The sequence below is a fragment of the Pan troglodytes genome, chromosome 2 (assembly GCF_028858775.2).
Source record: "Pan troglodytes isolate AG18354 chromosome 2, NHGRI_mPanTro3-v2.0_pri, whole genome shotgun sequence".
Lineage (NCBI taxonomy): Eukaryota > Metazoa > Chordata > Mammalia > Primates > Hominidae > Pan > Pan troglodytes.
The window spans coordinates 100875092-100900997 of NC_086015.1; the positions used below are offsets into that span (position 1 = coordinate 100875092).

The following is a 25906-nucleotide window of genomic DNA, read 5'->3' on the forward strand; positions in this document are numbered from 1 at the left end:
ATTGTCATATCAAAAATTATTTGATTTTCTATTTTTATATTAAAAATGTATGTAATAGGTTAAAAAATAGATGTGGCAATAAATATTTATGGAATAAATTAAGTCAGTGAATGGATAAAAGCATAAATTAGTAAGTTATTCATGAATAGTTATATTTTCCCATTCTAAGCCAAATTGAAAATTAGCTCCCTTCCAGCTATAGAAAGTTGCTCTTGGCCTAGGAAGCAATTGAGCAGGCAGAGTACTTCCTTAGATCCTAGCAAAATATTTGCTTAAGTAGCAATTTGTCACTTTTTATTTGATCATTTTTGTATCCACTCACTCAACTTGCATTTATTGAAACCCAGATCTGTGCATCTTCTGGTCACATTAGAGGAGACCACAGCGAACTCCCAGCTGTCCCACCTCATGCATCACAATGAGGCAGTAATAATCCTTTCTTTAACAAAGTAGGCAGAGCAGCGTAGTCTGCCCAAGACTGCATGTTATCAGTTAAGGATACGCGAAATAAAGATCTCCATGGAGTAAAAGATGCATTTTTCCAATGCTTTACATTAAATGTTTCTTATTGTTATTGGTCTTCCTCACTGGTGACATAAACCTATTGAATCTCTAGCCTCATCCACCATCACAGAAAACAAAGAAGCATTTGCTCAAACAAAAGAGGTTTATGGTCTTACTTCTGTTAGTGAAGGAAATAATGTATAATGTTGTAAATTACTATAACTAGAAAAAAAAGAGAGAGGAATGTAGGAAACAAAATATGAGTTACACAAGGAATGGAGGGAAATACACAGTCTGACAAAGTAAGGATAAATGAAATTAGATAGGAGACAGAAGATAGAAAGATGGTAGGTAGGTCAGTACTTAGATGGATGGATGGGTAGACGATGGATGGATGGATAGACAGACAGACAGACAGACAGACAGACAGATAAGGTTTGAAGTTTCAGGAATGAGCCTTCTTCAGGGAAAGTAGCCCTTGGCATTGCATTAGGTTCAATAGACTAGTTTATCTTTGCGCTTTGAAGTTATTCTTACTGTAGCTCAGAGGTACCAGAGTTCATCCAAAACCAGTAAGGGAATGGCTACTATGTGCCAGTTACAGAACTCAATACTGGATACTCAAGTATAAAGAAAGGGCAGGGTGTGGTGGCACATGCCTGCAATCCCAGCACTTTGGAAAGCCGAGGTGGGCGGATCACCTGAGGTCAGGAGTTGGAGACCAGCCTGGCCAACATAGTAAAACCCTGTCTCTACTAAAAATACAAAAATTAGCCGGACATGGCGGCGGGCACCTGTAATCCCAGCTACTCGGGAGGCTGAGGCAGGAGAATCGCTTGAACCCGGGAGGCAGAATGGCAGAATCCAGTGAGCCAAGATCACCCCTTAGCCTGGGCAACAGAATGAGACTCCGTCTCAAAAAAAAAAAAAAAGAAACTATCTTACTTCTGAATGCAGACACTCTATTCTCAGCTCTTCAAATTATTGTTCATGTTCCTATCATTAAATATTTTGGGCCCAAACTCTCCACTGTATAAATACTCATTTGTAAATCATATATATGTTCTGCCTTATTTATTATTGTTTTATACTTATTATAAAACATACAAAATATAAAATAAGGACAAAATAAAAATATTTCAAAATAATATTCACTTTACATATTATTGGTACAAAATTTAACAATTTAGGTCTGACTGGAAGTTCATTTTATTTCAATATTTGATTTCACGTAATAATCACACTACAAACAGGCACAACATACATAAAGTGCTACATATTTATGGCCAGGTTTGCTATGATATGGGTGGAATCTGTACTTTTAATAGTGCTCCCAGTGGTTTTTTGTGGCCTCCTCTTTTTAGATACCATCCTTATTTTCATAATGTAGTTGATGAATAACTCATTTTAGGAGTTGAAGAAATCGATTTTCCATATTCTATTTGCTTACTTGGGCCTTTATTATGAATTTTCTAATGAATATCCAAGGTTGGATACCACTATGTAAGAAACAACATGGTCTTCTAAGATCACTGTGTTGGGCCAGGTAAAATTAAAGCTTTGCCCTGATTGTTCAAGCCCTTAAAGTAAATTATTTACTTCATTCTTACTTTGGCATTTTTCTCACTGTTTTATTACTTAGATAAGTGATCACCAAAATTCTCTGATCACACACATCTAACAATAAAAATGTTTGAGCAAGTTTTACAGGGGATATTATCAGTATATTTTATTTATAATTTATTTGTATCAACTAGTATGATATTGTATATATTTATAAAAAAATAAACATAGCAATTACTAAAGGTTGAGGAAAAGCATAAATATAAATGGAATTTTCAGTATTTTCTTTCTACTGCCCATCTTCCATGCACTCTGTTGGTATACCCCCCTGCCCAATTTTGGAAAACACTAGTATGAAGTAAACTTATTACTGAACAAGGTGTAACAGAAGAGGACCAAACACAGTAACAAGTAATCTTCCTGCACCACCTCAAACACACATATGTGTGCATGTATTTCAAATTTCCAATTCTAAATTTTCTGTCTTTTATTAAGTCAGTGTATCTATTGTCTACTTATAGATCTTAATGTGTATTTGCAAAAATGCAACCTAATGAAAACAATTTGAAGAAGTCATATCTCATTTATATTACAGAGATATTATCCTTACTATTAAACTTTTTGCCATCAAAAGTAAATTATTAATATGTCATCTTCAAAGAAGGGAATCTTTTCTATGAGGAGTTTGTATATGTATGTGGGGGAATCTGCATTAGGAAATTTTATCAATTTATTTCAATTTTATGCTTAAAGGCTTCTTTTTAAAGAAACACTAAGACTGCTAAATAATAGCAATGGTTTATATTTATAATCATTTGCTACATTTAATTCTCGTGAACAGCCCACTAGAGTCAGTTATAATTTTCAATTTACAGATGACGAAATTGAAGCACAGTTTAAGCTCATTGTTAGTCTGTTATCTTTTACACAAATGTTTTTTGACAATTTGCCTTCAGAGCTGATTTGTTAAGCACATGTGAAAACTTCTTTTCTTTTTTATAATTTCAACTTTTATTTTAGATTAAGGAATACATGTGCGGGTTTGTTACATATGCAAATGTTTAATGATCCTTAATTTACAACATTGAGATATTTAAGGGAGATTGCTACAATATCAAATTTAAAAAGATATTTTGTTTCCCAGAGTTTAAGTCAAGCTTGTCCAACCTGTGGCCTGGGAGCCTCATGTGGCCCAGGATGGCTTTGAATGTGACCCAACACAAGTTCCTAAAGTTTCTTAAAATATTATAAGGTTGTATTGCAATTTTTTCTTTTCTTTTCTTTTCTTTTTTTAGCTCATGATCTCTCATTAGTGTTAGTGTATTTTATGTGTGGCCCAAGACAATTCTTCTTCTAATGTGCCCCATAGAAGCCAAAAGATTGGACACCCCTTGTTACGGATTAAATATATATTTTTTAGGATGATTTGAAAACTGATTATGCTGTAGGGGCCAGTTTACTGTAATCAGAATGCTTCCTCAGTTGATCAAGCCAGAAGGAAGCTTGCAGGCCATGTCAGCTTCTGCTTTTTTCCCACTGTGTCGTTACATGACCTATTAACTAGCAACTTTTTAAGATGATAATAATAATAATTCTTTACTAACGTACAGTATTTCTCAGTGGGTACTACTAGCATTTTGAGAAATAATTTTTTTTCAGAGATTATACAACTTATTTCAACAACTTTAGTCTTCCACTCACTAAATACTAGGAATGCCTTTCCTCAGTCCTAATGTGTGACTCTCCCTACTGGGAAAGTTATCATGAAAGTGGAGAACCACTGCACTAAGGAGAGAATCGAAATCAGAGTTTTAGAATAGTGTATGTGAAATGACACATTTTGTATCTTGAACTTGTAACGGCTAGAGGAATACTCTTATTACATATAAAATCTAATTTATATTAACAAATACTCCACGGAATGTAACTAAAAACAAAATATTCGTGGAAGCGGATATTGCTCCTGCTACACATTTTAGATTTCATTTACTTTTTAGCTACAATATCATTGAATAATAAATTCCACAATTAATTAAAAGAAAACAGACAGACAGAGTTAGCAACTTAAGCAATTGGGAAAGCCAGACTAAAACTAATTTATATCAAACCCCAAAACTTAACACCTAGTGGATGAAGAAACAAGGAAATTATAACAAAGAATTGCTGTTTCTCCTGAATAAATTGTGAAAACTTACTTTAGTGTTTCATGCAATCTCTGTTGATATAACTGACCTTAAGGAGAAAAATGACAAGGCATTACTATCACATAATATCTCACCTGAATATATATTCATGTACACCAGTCCTTCTATTTTGTTTGTTTTTTCAGCTGTGAAAAATGACAGTTCCTTAAGGAAGAGATGCCACAATAGATGAAAGACCTTTTTACCCATGGTAAAGAAACATAGCAGAGACATTATGAATGATGCAGGAAGCTTAGGAAAATGAAAGCTGCTATTAACTATGACAGGCTGTCACAACAACAAAAACAGTAATCAATGCAATCATAGCAATAAGATAATATTTGTATTAGTTTCTTTCAAAAAGTTAAAATAATGGGTATCTTTTATGAGTTAACAGTTTGGATAATGTTGGCAAAAACAGGAAAAACTCAGATAAAAATCTCAATGTGTAACATATTAACATTATCTAGAGTCACTACTTTACATATTTTTGTTTTTCTTCAAATTTCCTTTAATTTCATTTATATCATTTTTTCTTTGCTCTTCATGACTATGTTATTATGTTTCTTTATGATCTAATATTCTTGAACTGAGTTTCCTATTACTTGGCTTCAATAAATCCATAATCAGCTAAAATTGCATTATTTTAGCTTTTCACAGCATATAATAAAATCTGCATTTGTTGTCATTATTTTCCCTATTGTAACAATATCATTACTCTTGCAACTTTAAGTAAGACTGCTGTATAAATATATGATCACCCACTTGGTATTCAATGATGCACCTTCATTACAAGTGTTATCTCAGAAAATGATGAAACATTGCAATGTGGAAAATGCCTTGTGTGGGAAACATTGCACACAGACACATATTAATTTTGTGTTCAATGATAGACATTCCATGCATTCACAAGGAAGTTTGTTGCACTACTCCTTGTAAGTTACCTCGGAGCACTTTCTGACTTACCACTTGGCATTCTTGCCCTGTCTCTTAATGTTTAAGGGACTCCAGCTCTTCATGACAGAACCCTACACTAAGGCCCCATAAAATCAACAACAAAACTAGTTTATTCACTGTATTTAATTTTTTTTCTAAGCTTTCTTTAATCCAGTGCACACTGTATTGGCCTTACCTGTTAAAATACACATTGTAACTTTGCTCTTTCATGAAAACATTTCTAAAGATCTGAGAGATGTGAACTTTTCTTTACCAATAACGTTCTCCATGGAAGCAAGATATATATAGTGCGCCCAGTTCCTTTAATTCTGACCCAAGTTCAAAGAAGCCTCAAATTTTAACTTATTTTTGGTGGAGAATTTGTGTTAAGATACAAAGTGAGGTCTCTTTGCAAACACAGAACTTGCTAAATCTGAGCATGAAAGGAAAGACCCCAGGATTCAAAATGTGAAGCTATGCGGCCTGAGGCATTTCAGAGTGGCTGAACGAAATACAGTCCTTACAATCATCAGTGTAACTTGTTTTGTTTTGTTTTGTTGGTGGGTGGGGGAGGGTTCTAGTGCAATTTTTGCCTTTGATTGGCCATATCAGTTACCAGTGATGCCCATTCACTAATACTGCAAGTGTATTAAATTTTCATCTGAGTGAGTTTAGGATCTTAAAGTTATTAAGACACCAAATTATGATGTTACTATTCCAAAGTGCAGAGTTTCTAACTCATATTCAGAGGATAGCAATCTCCCAAATAAGAATGTATTCGTGATTTATTTTTATTCTAGTGTGGGAAGAGTTTGTCCTGGTAGTCTACCAACCACGTGGCAGTGACTCCCCTCCTTAGGTCTCAGTTTGTTGGTCTAAAATGAGTGTTTTTAACTAGATTATTTCTACACTGTTATTTTGTTCTGACACTCTTTTATTCCATGATTCATTATATAATTTTATGGATAAATTTCCAAGCCACTTACTTTTTCTTTACAATATCCTTCTTAAAAATGAAAAAGCATGTGGTTTTACCTTTGCAAACTCTCATGTCTTGTCCCTAATGGAAAAGTCTAACAAATTAATAATTGTGTACATCAATTTTCTTGTCCCTGTTGCAAAAATATGTAATTACTGCATGATGTAAAAGTTTTCCTTATTTTAAGCACTAACAGAGATAGACCTAAAGTAAGGTACTGCTCCTGTTGTTATAGCATATATCAGATCTTATCGTGGCTTTTTTCTGCATGGCTGTAACTCATGTAGGCATGAATTCTGAAAATAAACAACATCAATGACTAGCATTTATATCCATTTTATTATTCCATAGCACAGCTTTATGTTCTAAATGTAGGTTTGGAAATTGTATCTAGCACTCTGATGCTTCTAACCCTCTTTAATTGTAACTAGTTGAGTAGCTTTCTTTTCAAGAAACTAAGTTGATTTTATAAATTTATGGGGTAAAAAATGCATTCCATCCCTTTAATTTTATAACTTCTTCGTAAAATTTGATGTCTTTGTTGATTTTAGGTTTTATTCCATGTAAATGATCAATGCTTTTCCATAAAGAAGACTTTGATTAATGTCAATTTTTATCTCTTAAAAGGATCCTTCCCGGCCATTGGGGTGGAGGCGTTTTGCCCCAGCTTCCTGAGGGCAGGGTTTTTAAATAGCATCCAGGCCCCGCATCCAGTGCCAGGGGGAGGATCTTTGCCCCCCAGGATTCCTGCTGGTAGGTATTTCAGGTGAAGTTTTCTGCCACCATATACAGCAGTAGGATTGTGCTCATAGTTGATAGGCCCCAAATACAAAATGAATATTGCTTAAATATATTGTGGAAAAGAAATGTAAGTGACTGCTTAAATGCTGAAACCATATTTATAATACTGAATGCTGTCAAAATGGCACAAAGGAAGTGAAAGGAGTCTGCGCACCTAATTCGCATAGTGCTGCCTCCTCTCCTAAGAAAATTTTTACTTAAGTAAGAATTAGAGCTTCAGATCCAAAATATGTAACTCAAGAATAAACAAGGATGGACTTCAGACACTTTGCCACTTGGAATTGGCCAGAAAAGTGAATTAAAAACTAAGTGTTCTTGGCAGAAAGAGTAATTTCATAGAGTTGATAGAGAATTAAAGTATCCTTTCATTACAGAAAAAAAAATGATTTGAAGAAACCAGAAAGTAGCAACCTGAAAGACATATTTTAGAATAAAAATTAATATGCATTTTTCCCTAAAAATGCCAATCTGACCAAAGCCATATTTTATTGAGAGAAACAAAATACAGGATATTGAACACTTAAAAATGCAATTTCAAATTTACTAAAACACTTTGCAGGTTATCCATGGCATGACTGTAATTACAATTTGTTTCTTCCCTGACATTTAGTAAAATATCCAGCTGCCTTCCTTCATTGTACCTAAAGGATGCAATCTTACTTTACATTTTATATGTGTCTTAGCAAAACAGAATTCAAATATTGATTCTTGGAGTTTTGAAATCATAATTCTTGTGATTTTTATTATAACTAATAATAATGCTAAAAAATTATTGTTATGACATCAATGTATTCAGGAGAGCTGGCCCAGCCTGCAATGTAATGGGAACACTTCAAAAGACTGGGAAATCCAATAAAAACAAAAATCCCAGCAATGTACATTTCTTGTCCTTATTAGCATAATTATACCAACAAATCTTAAGACCATTCTACACTGATATTTTTCCTTTGCTTTTCAATTACTCTTTTCTACTTAATTGAAACATAAATATGCTTTGAAGTCATTTAGCTTCATCACTGGATAATTTATTGATGTGGTTAGATACTTTGTGGCCAAGAATACCACTGAAAGAGCAGAAACCAAAATTACACGAATTAAAAGATTGTAAATTTTCACTTTATTGGGTGTTATATTGCCCTTTTTCTCCTTAGAGAAAGAAATGATACCAATTTTACAGAAATTTTGTTGTTGATGATGTTATTGCAAAGGATTAGAAAGAAAAACTATATAAGCCAAGCTCTCAGAGTTAACTGCAAATATAAACATGTAGCTTTCATATATAATTAATATCCCAGTGATTGAAATTTAGAAGATGAGCAGATTGTGTAGAGTTTAATGGCCTCACCCTTAACTCTTAATGACAAATCTTGGTCAAGTCAGATATGTTTGGCAGAAATGACATTATGAAGTTTAAGACTGACTTGAATTATTCAACATCACTGTTAGAAAACAAAAAACCTTTGTCATTTAGCTACTGAGAATGACAGAAGCAAGATGATTGTTCTATAACACATACAGAAACAACTTTCCAGAGAGGGATCTAAAAGAACATTCTAGCACTCTATTCTTCTAGGCTTTAAGCCAAATTTGCCTCAAGCTTTCATAGGAGAGAAAACTCAGTTCAGTTTTCATGACTTACATACAAATCAGGTGTAACAAAATTGCTTCATAAAAAATGTATAGATCTAAACTTGCCCCTGTTTCCACAAACTGAAATTAACTCAACACACTTTTCCTGGCTTATATCATTTTGATAAGTCATCTCTGTACATTTTGTGTGATACTTTTTGGTAATGACTGCTACTATTTCAAAGAATTTTTTTATCCTTTCTTGTTCAACTATAGCTTATTTCCCAAGATTTTTTTTATATTTTGTGTAAAGAGGAATGAAGCAGTAATCATGAGAAGTTTTTATTATTTTATATTTTTTAAAAATCTAAAGTATTTCTTTGCCATCTAATAGCTGAATTAATACCCTTCAGATTTCAGACATCAATTTGAGGGCAGCAAGTGTTTTCTCCCATGGCCCATACTATGACACTTCAAACACTCAGCTGAAGGTTGATGCCCACTGGGCAGCAGTAAACTCACTTTCTGCCAATTGATTATCGGTCACAGTATTTTAAGGGTCACATAAGACATTTTCTGTATCAGTCAAGAAATTTAAAAACCTGTTCTATTGCTAATTTAGTTCCCAATTACTTATCATAATCAAATTTAAAAGAGATACGTGACTATGTCTTATATATAATAGTTTGTGCTTCACGTCACACTGTGCTATTAAAGAGCAGTATTTCTATAGTACTTACTTTTACACTAACTATAATAATCACAGATTCATTGAATCTTGAGACCCAGAAAGCAGACAAGCCTGAAATTAGTATTTATGCAACAGTTGTCAACTGTTTATAAGTTTCTCATTTCTAAAAAGGTCATAGTAAAGGGTTATTATTCTTAATTTCAGATGGAGAAAAACACCAGGAAGTATTAGCTGAAAATTGAATAGCAAGTTTATCAATACGATTAACAGAATGCATTTGTGTAGTAGTCACCGATACAGGAAGAAATCACAGAAGGCCGGGCGCGGTGGCTCACGCCTGTAATCCCAGCACTTTGGGAGGCCAAGGCAGGTAGATCACCTGAGGTCAGGAGTTAGAGACCAGCCTGGCCAACATGGTGAGTCGCCATCTCTACTAAAAATACAAAAAAATTAGCTGAGCATGGTGGCGGACACTTGTAATCCCAGCTACTTGGGAGGCTGAGGCAGAGGAATCGCTTTATCCCGGGAGGTGGAGGTTGCAGTGAGCCGAGATGGTGCCACTGCACTCCAGCCTGGGCAATAAAAGCGAAACTTCATCTCAAAAAAGAAAAAAAAGGAAATCACAGGAGAGAAGAGGAGCGGAGAGGAGAGGAGACGAGAGGAGAGGAAGCGAAGGAGAAAAGAGAGGGGAGAATAAAGGAAAGAAGAGAATGGGGAAGGAGAAGAGAAATTAGAAATGACATAACTAAAATTTTATTTTTTAAAGGAAAGTCTTCCTCCACTATATTTATTACTGTTTAAATCAAATTCTACCACCTTGAAAAGAATGTGTCCCTCTTTTAAATATGTTATCAGACATATTCTCTTTTTTTTTTTTTTTGAGACGGAGTCTCGCTCTGTCGCCCAGGCTGGAGTGCAGTGGCGCGATCTCGGCTCACTGCAAGCTCCGCCTCCCGGGTTCACGTCATTCTCCTGCCTCAGCCTCACCAGTAGCTGGGACTACAGGCGCCCGCCACCACGCCCGGCTAATTTTTTCTATTTTTAGTAGAGGCGGGGTTTCACTGTGTTAGCCAGGATGGTCTCGATTTACTGACCTCATGATCCGCCCACCTCTGCCTCCCAAAGTGCTGGGATTACAGGCGTGAGCCACCGCGCCCGGCCATATCAGACATATTCTCTAAAATAATAAGCTTGCTCTCTTTGCTCCATGTAGTAATTTCTTTAACTTAATTATGTTGTCAAACAGTATTTGAAAGTGGTTTAGAATTTTTTATATGCCATAGAGTATTGAGTATACATAGTCTTAGACTAGTGGATCACATTATGACAGGTTTCACCTCTACTCAAATCCTCTATATTTTTGGCAGTTTGATGTTTCCCATACACAAATGATAGGAGAATAATAAAGCATTAAAAATAAAATTCTACATTAATAGTGATGGAGTAACATATAGAAATTTCATGAATTCACTTTCTCTGTCACTTCTCAGCAATAACTATCTGACATCATATGGTATCTTAAATCTACATAAAATGCAACATTACAATGTGTCTCAAAAATTAGACCTACCTATAAGATGTAAAGGCATGTTTATTATCTGCTAATTACTCAGCAAATCATATCTTAAGGTTGAATGTGTTCATATCTACAAAATTTTAGCTTACTTTTTTTGTCAGTTTTCTATCAGTTGTGAGACTTGATATTTTTTACTAATGAAGTAACTCATATATATATATATATATATGGGTTATGTTAGTTTAAGGTATAAATTTGAGTTTGGTCTAGCAACAATTCCATATGTATCTATGGAATATATATATATATATATATATATATATATATATATGTATGTATATATGCCAGATTGGATTATAGATATATAGAGATATATACAGAGAGATAGATAAATATGGAATATATATATATATATATATATATATATATGGAATAGGTGGGTGACCAAACTCAAATATATATCTTAAACTAACAAGTTTTGTCAATTATAAGAGAAGTCTATGAAAGAGAGAACTAGGAAACAGGCAGCATGTGGGACTTGGAAATAGACAAGCTGTGAGGGAATAAAATCAGTGTTGAATATCTCCCTAATATTTCCTTTGTGGTTAATCGTAGAAGCTCTTTAGTTATTGAAGGAATATTCTTCTGAGGTACCCTCTCTGTTTGCCTGCCTGTGCTTTAAGTACAATGCTATATGTATAATACCTCTTTTGACATTTTTACCTGAGCTTCTCTCCATTCTATGATTAGGTTCAAAGGAAATGGCAAAGATAGCGTGAGACTTCCTGTCTGCTGCTCTGAATCAAATAACAGGAAAATTATGAACACATGGGTATTCAAAAACTATATTTGCGATTACTGAGTATATAATTAAGAATAATGTTTAATATTGTTTATTTATTTATCCTTTGGAAAGAGATTTGGATGAGCCTCATACTCAAATACCAAGCATTTTGACATCCTCACTGCTATTCTCTGAGTAGCCATGTTAGAAAATGGTTTAACAACCCAGATTTCTATAAACCACATATCCAGTAATGTCATTTCTATAGCAAAGGACATACAGTCCTCAGCCAACATTAAAATGTCTTTACAGTCCACTAATAATGTTTATCAATATTTTCCTTTCCATATTTCATGTGAAATCTTATCTGGGCTGAAGTCAGGGAAAATATTGTATTCACTATTATACAGTCTAAAATATTTTTATTCAGAAAGTATATAGCTTAGATGTTACAAATGGAATATAAGTAAACCAGGAATGATAAATAAATTTGAAGCTCTAGAAAATCTAGGATCTGGTGGATATAATATTATCAAGTTTTGATGCATGTAGAGGACTGTAGAAAAGTAGTAATGCAAATATATAAGACTAGATGGCAGACTTTGGAGAAATGTACACTAAGCTAAGGAAAATTGGCATAAACTCAATATGCCAAGGAAAGTCAACAGTGGAAAAGTATATGCATTTTAAATATGATCAAATTGCACTTCAGAAAAATCAAAGTAGCTCATTTTATTTCTTCATATTTTCAGACATTCTTTAAAAAGTTAGTACCTATTTTTAAATTCACAATTTGGCATTTCAAAATTAATTACTTATGACAAAACAATTTCTATTGACTAAATTCTTCCAATTATTTTTAAGTATTTTTCTTTAGCATATATTTTGTATTTAACAATATATTGTTGTAATAAGTTTATACAACATAAGATACAGTGGCATACTTTTTTTTTTTTTTTTTTTTTTTGAGACAGAGTTTCACTGTATCCCCCAGGCGGGAGTGCAGTGGCACCACCTCGGCTCACTGCAAGCTCCGCCTCCTGGGTTCACACCATTGTCTCACCTCAGCCTCTCAAGTAGCTGGGACTACAGGCGCCCACCCCCTTGCCCGGCTAATTTTTTGTATTTTCAGTAGAGACGGGGTTTCACCATGTTAGCCAGGTTGGTCTCAATCTCCTGACCTCGTGATCCACCTGCCTTGGCCTCCCAAAGTGCTGGGATTACAGGTGTGAACCACCGTGCCGGCAGTGTACTTTTTAAGTAAGCGTACTTTTTAAGTAAGAGATGTTTAAGGGGGGGAATTTTCTTTTTTAATTGAAGGGTACATATTTTAGACATTTCTGCAGTTGAGAATATTGCTAATTACCCTGGATGAGGTATATGTGTGTGTGTGTACGTACTTACACCGAAACTACTTATAAAGGAAATCTGAAAAACTAGATTAAATATGCAAAGTAAAATCCTGACTAAATCATTCAAAATATAAAATATAATAAAAATAAAATATTTATCTGGATTACTAACTCCTAGTTTCTTTATTCCTTGCCATTTAGATGATATCAAAAACACCAATACAGGCCCTACTTAATACCCATCTGCACAGTTCTCCCTAGAGAGCGCTCCTCCTCTTAAATTTGCGCAGCTGCAGGCTTCAGAAGAAAACATTGCAAATGGCAGCTGTTATAAAACTAGGATGCAGATTCTGAGCCAGGTGTGGGTGAGAGACCAACATTATTGCTATTTCAGGGGTGGGGAGAAGATAGAGAAGATAAGGTCACTGATGGAATGACAAACAGAACACACCAGCAAACCAAAGTACAAAGGAGGATGACATCAGTGATTGAGTTCCAGTTACACAACTCAAAACAACCCCTCTAAAATATTCGCAACACTGTTGGTGCTGGTTAGAGGTTTATTTTAAACCTCTAGAGGTTAGAGGTTAGAGGACTATTTTAAAATGTCTGTTTAGGATATACTCTACAACAAATGCAAAGGGAGCTAACCAGATAATGTCAAGGTTGCATGCAGGTGGCTCACTCTTGCTTAAAGTCAGTGGGTTCCAAAGAGCATGTACATCATCTTTTGGTTCTTTGGCTTACTTGAGGAGAAATAACACGGTATGTTACAAAATGATATAGAGTTTAAGGAAGGCAAGTTCAAGATATCAATTGGAATAAGAAAAATCAGGATGGGAACATATATAAAATGGAAGGTATAATTTAAACCTTCAAATAACATTCAGTTTATAAAAACTTTATTGCAGAGTTTATGAGTTTAAAGACTCCTGTGGACTGATGATTCTGATACTGTGGTACAGGTCATGAACTCAGATTCTTTTTGGATTTTATACTTTGTTTCTTGGCCAAAAATAAGACTCCTCATTATAAACCAGGTGAAAACTCAGCCGTTATTTAACCTTCCTCCCCAACCCTGATTTTGAAAATCCAAGGCTCTACTCTCTTCCCCAAGAAAATGGACATGTGATCATGTATGTAAGTGTTTACATACAATTTTAGGAAGGAAGTCTCTGGACATCCTAAAGTTTGCACGCAAAGAACCCCTGGTTCTAAAGAATTCAATGTTCTATATATAAAGTTATGCTTAACTGACATAAGTGAGCATCATCTTTATGTAAGACTAGCAGTGCATTTAAAAAAAAAAAGCTGCATGATGCATTTGATATCAAGCTCTTGAGCATTACAAAGAGAATTTCTATTTTTCTCCTTCCAGAAAGACATGAAAAATCTTAAAAGAGCCTTTAAGTAATCTCTAGATTTTTTTAGTAGTTCTTTTTTACTTCTCTATTTTCAGAATTTTTAAATAGTTCTAGCCTTTGGCCTTAACTAAGCCTTCTTATTAGCATAAATGTTTCTTTTATCTTAATATCATTTGAATAAGTTTGAATCTTAAAAATAGATATGATATATATATGGCTATTTAAATTCTCCATTGAGAACATACCTACTCCCTAGAGATCTTCATGTTTTATTATTACAGATTGTGCCATTTATTTTGGTCCTATTCAAAGAAACTATCAGCACTTTCAAAAGATGCATTCAAAATCATTTTCTTCTTACAAAGAAAAATTCTGAAAATCTTTCCATGGCTTGCTAAGTTAGCTGAGTCTTCATGTAAATCAGTATTTACTATTTGTGCTGATTAGTATTTTTTTGTAAGTGAGTTTTCACCTTAATTGGGAACATAATAAGAAACTAGGCTGCTCAGCTGTCTCTTCCTCTCCCGAGAACCATGTTGAGCCGCACAGGATAGCATACATGCCCTCATGGGATGCTGGACCACTTAAAAATATAACTAACATGGAGACAGACCAGCCCTGCTGTAAAACATGTGTTGGCTCAGCCTTCATTGTTTTGCTTTGTAGGACAAATCACAGTGGAAGCTGCCCTATGACACCATGTTGGCTTTTCATATTTCTGTTCACAGAGGTCTTAACAGCGAGTGCATTTATCAAAGCTGCACTTTTTAAAAATTAAACATCTTGGAAGAGTTGCAGAAAAGATTAAGAAATAAATAGTTACTTGCCTGGTGCATTGGGGGTGGGGGGAAGGAAAGTAGTCAGTGGTTTAATTATGTCATATGTATGACTATTTAACAAATATTTTTGCCATTATAATTAAAATCACTCTAAATTACCTACGTAGTTAGATTACATGAAATATATTCTGTTTGGGGTTTATTTTATTTTTAAATTTTCTGATAATTTTCTTTTGACAGTGAATGATACAGAAAAGCCGAAAGCAAAATATTTGAACATTTATTTAATAATAAGACATTTTTCAAGCCAGAAGTAAAGCATAGCATTTGAAATACCACTGGAAAATATGATGCTTTCTACCAAAAGCTTAGAGACTCTCTTAAAATATTCAGGATGTAACACTTTCTCTAGTGTCTTCCCCAGAGTTTTTGCAAAAGCATATAACATTGCTGCTCTTTAATGTTCTCATATATGCCTCTTACAACTGAAATTTCAACTGCTAAGCCTTGTCTTTTTAAGCCAAATTTGAGAATATTAATATAATATAAAACAAATTTATTTTTAATGGAACCTTAAGATTATTAATATAAATTGATGTTTGAGAAAGCAAAATCTGAAGGTTTTTCCAATCAGTGTCGTTAGTACATATTTCCTGTTTGTATAGAACATTTTACAGCTTTGTAGGCCTTTAAAATCCTGGAATTTCTCAATAAAATATCCCAGGGAGCAACACAGTGCCTAGTTCATAATACCCTTCCAGGATATTTCTAGGATAAGACAGAGATTTGGGGTAATGCTTTATGCTCCTCAAATTACTAGTGGAGACAAGCTTTACTTTGGGGTATAAGGAGATGGCCAAGCATTCAGACTCTGGAACCAGATTGCCTGGCTTTAAGCCCCTGAGCTGCCAATTGCTCACCGTGTGTCCTTAGGCAAGTTGCTTAAACTCTCAGTGCATCAGTAACCTTACCTGTTAAATTGAGCTAATAATTACACTTGCCACAAGGGTCAATATGAGGATTAAATGAGTTTAAACATGTAAAGCTCATAGAACAGTGCCTAGCACATTGAAGAACTTATAAAAAATTATTCTTACCTACCTGCTGATTTAGAGTAGTATCTATTTTTAAATTATACAAACAGATTTTAAAGAAGAAAACCAAGAACTAAAGCAGCATATAATTATTTATTTGACATGTAATTTAATTTAGTTTTGAACTTCGACATTATATAGTATTTCAAGATATGAAAATTCCTTGCTATGTTTTTTTATTGCTTCCTAATAGTAATTCAACTATTAATTATTACATAACCACTTCCTTCATAATTTTGGGGAAGCAAAAATCACAAATAATTTCAAAAGATATGCTTTTAATTTGTATATCACCATTACTTTTCTAAATGTGAATGTAATACAAAATCAAGAAAGACATTCTTAAAAACTCATTTGTTATTAAAATTTTTCAATATGGTTAGTATCTTATAGTAAAAACAATCCAACATGAGGCAAATTTGTCAGTAACTTTCATTGTTAACAAGACACTTTTAGTTAAGAAGGAACCTTTTTTCCTATATGATAATTTCTAGCAGGAAGAAGGACATCACTGAATATTACTGAGGTCAACTGATGCAGATGGCATGCCACTGCTCTCTGGAACCGGCAGGAAAATCATGTTTTGTTTCTCTAGCCTCACACCTTCCATTTACTCTAACAAATCTAGATTAAGAAATGTTACTATTTTCATAAATGCAGATCACCTCTCCTAATTTTTGCTCAGCTCTTTTATCACTAGAGAAAGTATTTTTTCAGCATTTTTCCAAGGGTATTTGGCTTACCACTAAATTTTAAAAAGGAAATGAAATAAATTAAGGGGGAAAATGGAATCAAATCATCATAGTGACTATATAAACTGAGGGTTTTCAAATCACTCTAAGATTAAAACCGTCAATTCTAGATTAACCATAAAACATGTTACAGGCAAAAATCTGTAAACAGAGTGCAGAAGATAAAACATAGATTGTTAATGGGAATAAGAACCTACTTTTAGCAGATGTTATTGTTAAGAAATTATATGTTATAGTATGTTATTTAAAATAGGAAAATACTCATATAAATTGTTTTACTCTACCCTAAGAAAAATTATCTTGTTCATTAAAGCAATTTCAAACCTGTCAATTTCAGGCATATACGATTTAAATGGACCTTTGAGACCATCAGAGAGCTCCTAAATTTACTAACACTAGTCATTTTACTAATGAACCTTATTAGCTCTGCAAACCACTTCTTAGCTTAGGATTCAACATCCAGTCAGTAAGGTAGCATATAATACTCAACATATAGCCATTCATTTAATTAGCTGTTATTGGGTGACTCAATATTCAGTATTTGGTTCCATTCTCTGTTTTAAACACATTATCCTTTTCATCTCACCACCCTAAGGAGGAGGCTATAATAATATACCTATATATAATAAAATCAATAATAATATACAAATTAGGAAATTAAATATGCCAGTGAGAAATATATAATATTCAAATGAGGAAACAGAGACAGTGAGTTGAAAAGTGAGTTATAAAAGGTTACTTGTCCAAAGGAGAAAACATCTCCAGTATCAGGCTATGTGACTCTAATCTTACAACTTCAATTGTACTGTGCTGGGCGAGCAAAATATAGAGTAACCAATCATCCTAGTTTGCCTGGGACACAAGAATTTTAGTGCTAAAACTGGAAGTTTACTGCATCATATGAAACATGTAACTAGCAATAATTTTACTTTCACTTAGCCAAAGATGATAAAATAATTTTCATGTCACTACCAATCTGCAATAAAATATAACAGTTTTCTATTTTTTTAAACTTTTCGTGACATAGTGTGCAAACATAATAATACAGAAGCAGATACCTATGCACAAAAGGAAAGGAAAGTAGATGGACATCAACATTTTAGTGACAAACATTGTGCTAATTATATATTTTCTCATCCGATTATTTCAAAAAGTTTATGTAGAACATGATATTATTCTCATTTTATAGATGCAAAAACTGAAAGAGCTAAAATAACTTCCCTAAGATCATGTAACTACTAGTTAGTGGAGCTGAAATTTGAGTTTTTCTGTCTTCAAAACAATAGTTTTGATAATATAACTAATTTAGGATTAAAAATTATTGATTTGCCATTCTGTTATTTCAGTAAATCTTTTGTAGGTCTGCAATTGTTCTTGGAGAACATTCTTATGTGTGTGTTTCTTCTGACATTCAACTCAAAAAATATGAAATTGAATACCTACTCTGTGCCTAGCTCTGTGCTTAGATAGTGACCTTATAGAGAAGAATTGGGCATTTAGTCCTGAGGTCAAAGCCACTTTAGAATGGGAGACAGACACCTATGTTGTTAACGTTAATATTGTACCGTAAGTGTTCTAAAATTGATTGAGATATAAAGGGAGGAGAAAGTAAACTGTCAAGACTTCCTAAAACAGAGAAATTCATAGGAGAATTTACAATGGAGATGATATTTAAGCTGCTTTTTTTTTTAAAGTATATGATTTTTGTCAAGTAGAGGTAACAAGAAGGCAGTCTTCCAAAGAAGAGAGGAAGGTGCAAGTAAAGTAATATTCAGGAAATTATGAGTCACTGAGAGAAATTGAAAAGGAGCCATAAATTCTTTGCCAAGGCTAAAGTCAAGAAGGGTATTTCCTAGGTTTTCTTCTAGGATTTTTATAGTTTGAGTTCTTACATTTAAATCTTTAATCCACCTTGGGTTAATTTTTGTGTATGGTGAAAAGTAGGAGTCCAGTTTCATTTTTCTACGTATGGCTAGCCAGTTATCCCAGCACCATTTGTTGAATAGGAAGTCCTTTCACTATTGCTTGTTTTTGTCAATTTTGTCAGAGATCAGATGGTTAGGGTGTGTGGTTGTTTCTGGATTCTCTATTCTTTTCCATTGGTCTATGTGCCTGTTTTTGTACCAGTACCCTGCTGTTTTGGTTACTGTTGCTTTATAGTATAGTTTGAAGTTGGGTAATGATATACCTCCAGCTTTGTTCTCTTTGCTGACAATTGCCTTGGCTATCTGGGTTCTTTATGGTTCCATATGAATTTTAGAATAGTTTATTTCTAATTCTGTGAAAAATGAGGTTGGTAATTTGATGGGAATAACATTGAATCTGTACCTTGCTTTGGGCAGTATGGCCATTTAAATGATATCAGTCCTTCCAATTTGTGAGCTTGGAATGTTTTTCCATTTATTCATTTCATTTCTGATTTATTTCAGCAGTGTTTTGTAGTTCTCTTTGTAGACATCTTTCACTTCCTTGATTAGTTGAAAAACAGGAGATACGGGAATAGGGTGAAGTAAAAGATAAAACTAGAAATTAAGGTAAAGAAGAGATTGTAAATGAACTTAATTGCCAAGCAATTTAGACTTTAATTCTGCAATAAACAATGCAGTCTCAAAATAGCGGAATGAGGCATTAGCCCTTTATACTAATTGACTGTTTAATTATTTCTAGTGCCCTTCCTACTATACACCCCATGAGAGCAGAGATCTTGTATTGATTGACGATATGTCTCCAGAACCCAGAAGAGTACTTGCTACCTAGTAGGCATTTTAAAAAATTTTTTTGTGTCACTGAATGTTCAAAAATAATGATTTTGCAAGAGTTAGCTTACAATGGGGAACCAGATAGGAGCAAAGAAACCAGTAAAATATTACTGAGCAAGAGAAAGCAAAGGTAGAATATAGGCAGTGGCAACAGATTTTATGTAGAATCAACAGAACTTCATAACTTATGAACTAGAAAGGGTTTAATAAAGTGAGGAGTCCAATGTCACAAAAGGGTTTCAAACCTGGATAACTAGATGGATGGTGATGTTTTAACAACACGGGATTATAACAGGAAAAGAAAGTTCAAGGGAAATGTTAAAAGTTTGGATTTGAACTGAATGAGGATGAGATGTGTTTTGAACGTGATCTGATAATCATCAGGCAACACCATAAGAAGAAAACAGTTCTTTAATTTGAGTACTTATGTGAATAAAAACAATGATTTAATATAGTATAACTGTGTTCATATGGTATCATCCATATCTTCTGAGTGCCTTAGAGGCATAAGAATATTTCATTTATTATCAAACCAATTTGAGATTATAATTGTAATTCACTATCTCTACAACAGAAATGTGAAAGGTAGAAATAGATTAAATAACTGGTCCAAAGAGTCCTGAGTTGCAACTGGGGGAAAAAAATACAGGCACCCTAACTGTATTTTTTACAGTGATAATCTAAGTTATCACCACACATTTTATTGCCTGGTAGACAAAATATAAACTTGATAGTATGTTAAATAACTGAATGATTTAAATCTGTAATAGAGTTTTGAGGTTGTTGAGATTTGTTTTGATTCTTCATTTTACTGACTGCACGTTAGAAATTGCCAAACTAATAGAGAATACTACATCCAGTACAAACTCATTTCATTACATGAAAATGTTAAGTCTCTGTTATCCTCTTTTTTTCACAAATATTGTCTGAGGCAAAAAAAAAAAAACCACAAAAAGATTTCACTGGCAAAATACTTTAACCAGGGTATCTATGGAACATTTAAAGAATTATTTTGTTTTCTTTAACAACAGCATGAGAAAAGTGTAGTCTTATGATTATATAGTTTATCCACATCACCTTTATCAAAATCATCATAAGTATTAGGGAACATTTGAAAAATATATATTGGTCAATATTCCCTTAAAGTCTTAATGTAAGAAAATACTTTTTCTTGTCTGTAACAGAAAAGGATGATAAGGGGTTTTTGCAATCCATCGTCTCCAGAATATCAGTAACTGATTTCTTAGAGGATCTTCATTCAAATGCAGTTTAAAATATTCATAAGCATTTCTGGGATATTTATGAAGGAAAACCTAAGAAATTCACCTTGTGTGACTTGTAGAAGTATCTTTGAAAGTCTCTTAAATCAAATACATGAGACTTGAAAATGATCTGGGGATTTCAAGAATTGACTAATTCAAGAAGCCTGGTTTGTCCGCTGACTTTAGTATGATGCAAATACTAAGATGATTCTGTGATATGAGGCAGAAGGGGTGACTGGCTAAAATTGTACAAAAAGAAATAAGGTGTAACATTTTGAAAATTTAGAAAGAGATAATAAATTACTTCCCAATATATCTTCCAAGAGCAATAATGCAATATATAATTTTTACGTATTGGAAAAGACCAAAAAACACTGTTGCCAATAGACTTCTCTCACCTAAAACAGATTTAAAGATTAACATCCTAATTTTCATAGTTTCCCCTGTACTTATCTATTTTCTTGATTATAAAATGTAATCATGGATTGTAAAGTTGCTTATAATCTTCACAGTATGACTAGTTTCTTCCCTGTTGAAAACCAAGACAAATTACAGGCTAGATGGAGCAATAGCAAAAAAAAAAAAAATTCCTTAGTTCAATTAACAGCTGTTCTCAGTTGATGCTACTGCACAAAATACAAAAGATTAAGAGTTCAAATGTGAAACTTCTAATTCACAGGAAACCAGGGAAGCCTTCATTTGATTTTTTATTATTCTTAATGAGAAGATAGAACTTGTTACTGATGAATTTTAAGATTACCTAAAGTATCTCCCAAAGAGTTATAGGTAGAACCAATTTCGAAGTACTGTATATTCACATAGATCAGATCTTGTTGAAATACTCCAGAGTGACTTTCTTAGGAACTATGAAATCAAGAAAAGTTAACTTGTTTTTATGAAGCACCTACTATGATTAGCTCTATGGCAAGTGACCTTGAGAAACCCAGTGAATGAGGATACAAAGCATTATGGGAAAATAAGAAAGAAAAACAACTTAATATAAAAACAGGCACAACATTTCATAGTGTACACAACAGATGTGATGGAAATGCAACTATGAGAAATATCACTGTGAGAGACTTTTAGGGAAGAGGTGTGTTGTATAAATTCTAAGGGAGTGGGGAGAGACGGTAAGATTAGAGAGAGAAGCAAATTGGGAGATTATCCTGGCAGGTGACTACAAAAGTAAAGGAAGAAGGAGACAGGATTAAATAAATACAAGTACTAATAACAACTGGTAAAGCCGTGGATACAAAGGCTAGTTAGGAAAGATGAGGTGCATCACTGGAAAGAATTGACTAACAGGGTGAGACTTGGAGCTTTTATCTATAAATGCTGTCTGAAAGGCACCTATAGCATAAAGGTTAAGATCTCAAACTCTGAGACAGACTACTTGATACTGCCACTTACCAGCTATTTGACTTTAGACAAGCAGTTTAATTTTCTATCCTTCAATTTCCATATCTGCATAAGAAAAATAATTATGGCATGTAGCAATACAAGTGGAATGCTTGCAAGCTCTTTTTATTCTAGTAAGACTGGTATTCTTAAGGGAAGGATAAATGTTTGTTAAAGAAAATAAAAACTAAAAGTATTCCTCTGACAGCAACAGTCAAGACAGATTAAAAAGCTGTGACTCTGCAGGCGGGGGAAGAAGACATCAGGCAGTCATTGTAATAACCCAACTTTTCCCATTAACATTCAGAATCCATCATCATTCAAAATGGAATATTGGTCTCAGAATTTTTATATTTAAGTACAAAAACGACCTTTTATTTTCCCCACCTTTCTACCTCAGTGTTTCTATCAGTCTCCTACCTCCAACCTCTCTGAAACTATAGCCAAATAAAAGATTTCATGATTAACTTTAAGGTTTAAAACCTGAATTTTCTAGATCCCTGCCCACAAGAGTGCTGACAGTTCATTTGACCTCAATAATTGACGATAAATTTCTTTATTCATATTTGGGTAAAATTAATGACTTTGAGGAACATTATAGAATATAAGTTAATATTCACTACAAATGGAAAACTTCCTTGGGTTCTAATTTTATGCATGATAAATTGGGAGCTTTATTAATACATTTAACCTTTAGCACATCTTTATTTAAAATATAGATTCAAATGTAAAGTCTAGCATTTACATACATTGTACTAATTCGTAATAGTCACCATCACCCTTTCTAACCCACAAGGCTTTGAGTTCATAAAAGGAACATGAATTACAATATGTAATATTTCCATCATTGGTACACAACAGTTATTTCTAGATCTCCTTTGTGTTTGTAAGGAAAAACTGTGCATAGTGCAGATTGAAAAGCTAAAAATTCCAACAAGAAGTGAGAAATACAGAAGTAAAAACTAAATATGTCATACATGCTTATTTCAGGTGAATACCATTTCCCCTGCATCTGAAATGAGTTTATCTTTTAAACTTGGGCAATTGGGCAGAACAAATGCATTCACTTCTTTGAAATAAAGCAGTTATTTATGTCGAATATTCTACCTAATAGAGGTATATTGGGAACTATAACAGTGTACCAATTGATATGATAAAAAAAGAAAGAAAATATGTTCAGTTTCTGATCTTATCTTCTATACCAGACTACAAAATCAGAGTTACTTATTTTTCATGTACTGCCATCATTGCTCTGTTGATTAAATCTATGTCCAATGAAGACATAATCAGGAACTATTACAAATCCTACAAGCTCTGTAGCATTCATCAATCTAAAATTTTTCTGCTTAAAGGCCCTTAAAATCAGACTATGACCGATGGTTTATAATTTCTTCGAGAGAATTTATGAGTTTCTCCTTTCTGCTTTGCCTTAGGAATATTTCAGAAATGCCCACTGTAATATAAGTCAGGCAAAATTGCTGCACTGCCTTAGAAGTTGTACCACAACTGCAAAAGCAGCTATAATATACTGCTTAAATCCTGACTTCAGCTTGGTGATTGTTTTCTAAGGAAAAACTAGAGGACAAAAAGAACATAATCTAAACAAGTGATTGCGGGGCTTTAGGAAAAGAAGTACCTAATTCCTTTGTAATTTATATTGTAATTCATGTCCCTTTTATGAACTCAAAAGGAAATAATGCTATAAAGAAATATAGAGGTGCCTACGTATAATATGAACACGTTTATAGAAGCAGGCTGGAAAATGAAATTCCTATTAATAAAATACAAATAATTTAGTTGCCACAGCTGGGTATCTCTTAACTGCAGCACATATTTCTGTAATTGCTCTAATCCACGTGTATTCTCTTGCTCTTTTGCAGGCAGACCAGTAATGATTGTGGTGGAATATATGGAGAATGGATCCCTAGACTCCTTTTTGCGGGTGAGGTGTTCTTTTCTGATGGCATTTAAATAAGCTATTCTCAGTTCTATATTTAAATCATTTATCATAAATTAATTTTTGCATAATGTTATTCATGGATTTTCTGTGAAGAATAGCAGTGTTTTCTCTAGGGTGCATTTCCCTGATACTGTGATACGTTAGAGTGTTACTAAGGGGGGAGGATGTACACTCAATAACATAATTGATTTCTCCTCTAAATTCACTTGCTATATGTGTGTGTATATATATGTGTGTGTGTGTATACCAAATAATGTTATCATGAAGAAAGATTAAATGAAACTCAATTGCCTCACAGTCATTAATTTTGCTTTATCACATTTAACTATGTAGTATGATGTTGTATGCATTATCTATAATGCTGAACTCCTTAATTGATCTGTATTTACCAACAACGACTCAAGTTCATTTCAGAAAATGTTCTATCAACTTTGTCCTTCTTCAGTTCATTTGGCTGACTATTCAGAAAACAAAGGGAGGAGGAATAAAACTCCTTTAGCAGAGATTTCTTTTACAAAAACATTATTTTTAAAGTGATTTATCTTTAAAAGTATAGTATGTATGAAAAGTAATTTATTATAGACAGTGATACAAACATAAACTGAGAAGGCACCAGGAAGTTATATTTCAAGGTATATTTATAATACATTTAAGATTTGAAAAAGCATCATGTGCTATGAAAATATTCATTGATAGTGAAAAAAGTGAAATATAAAAAATAAATGCTATAGTAAATATTTTTCATCCCCAGCAAAGGTCATATATTTGCATGTCACTGTATTTTTAATATCTATCTATCTGTCTATCTGTCTATCTATCTATATATAACTATTTTTCTCACTTACAAAATGGCTAGACTTTGCCACTTGGGATGTTACATTGTTTTTCTTCTTTATTTTCATGTGAAAATAAAGCATTCACTTCACTTCGTTTTTTGCCCCATGTTATGTGAATAAGTTCTGTTTGCATCTCATCTTTCTCTCTTGATCTCATTTTCATTTATTTTTCTTGATTCTGGGCCCTCTTCTTCCAACTGCTCTGAATGCTAGCAGTGATGATATATTTATACTCTGACTGGGCTTGATGTCCAGATTCAATCCTAGAAGCTGAATTCAGCAAAATCATCAAGTTATTATAGAGCAATACTGCTCGTGCAGTGTATACTCTCAACCAAGTGTGCTCTGTAAGGTAAAATGAAATTCAGGGGTGTCTGGGGACATGAACTGTTTGTTCTTCTCTGTAGCCATTCTAAAAATGTGTTATTTTATAGCTTGTGTTCATTTAACCTGTTCTAAATTATTTTAGAATAATTTATCAGGACCACCTATGGTACTTGAAATGCTGTGTACTTAGTACTTGAAATGCTGTATACTTAATGTCCTTCCATTATGTTTCTTCAAAAACTCATTCTTATCAGATACATATCAAAATGACTCATCATCTAATGATGCTTGGGTTAGGTTGGTTTTCTTTTTATTTTCTTTTTATTTTTGTATCAGCTGTATCCTAAAGCAGAATATAATGTCAAACAATGTAGCAGATATTCAATCTAAATTGCTGCTAAAAATGGATCAAATGACTACCACAGGCAAATAAGGTGGGAAATATTAGCTTCTCCCCTAATTTATATATTTTATTCTGTGGAATAATGAATCAATTA

At 33.4% G+C, this 25906-nt stretch overlaps 1 protein-coding gene across 11 annotated transcripts in view; it reads left to right on the plus strand.

The window, feature by feature from the left end:
* The window catches only part of EPHA6 (EPH receptor A6), a 943752-nt gene that overhangs the window by 779455 nt on the left and 138391 nt on the right, over nt 1-25906 (plus strand). For 10 of the 11 annotated variants that reach the window (XR_010155659.1, XR_010155660.1, XR_010155661.1 and 7 more), the window contains 2 exons: nt 6793-6918; nt 24167-24228. Coding sequence is in view for 8 of the 11 variants with exons in the window: in XM_009445923.5 (XP_009444198.1) it covers nt 6793-6918; nt 24167-24228 (188 nt within the window). In the remaining 3 variants the exon portion in view is untranslated. The remainder of the gene's footprint in view (nt 1-6792; nt 6919-24166; nt 24229-25906) is intronic. The other variant, XM_009445925.5, reaches the window with a different exon arrangement.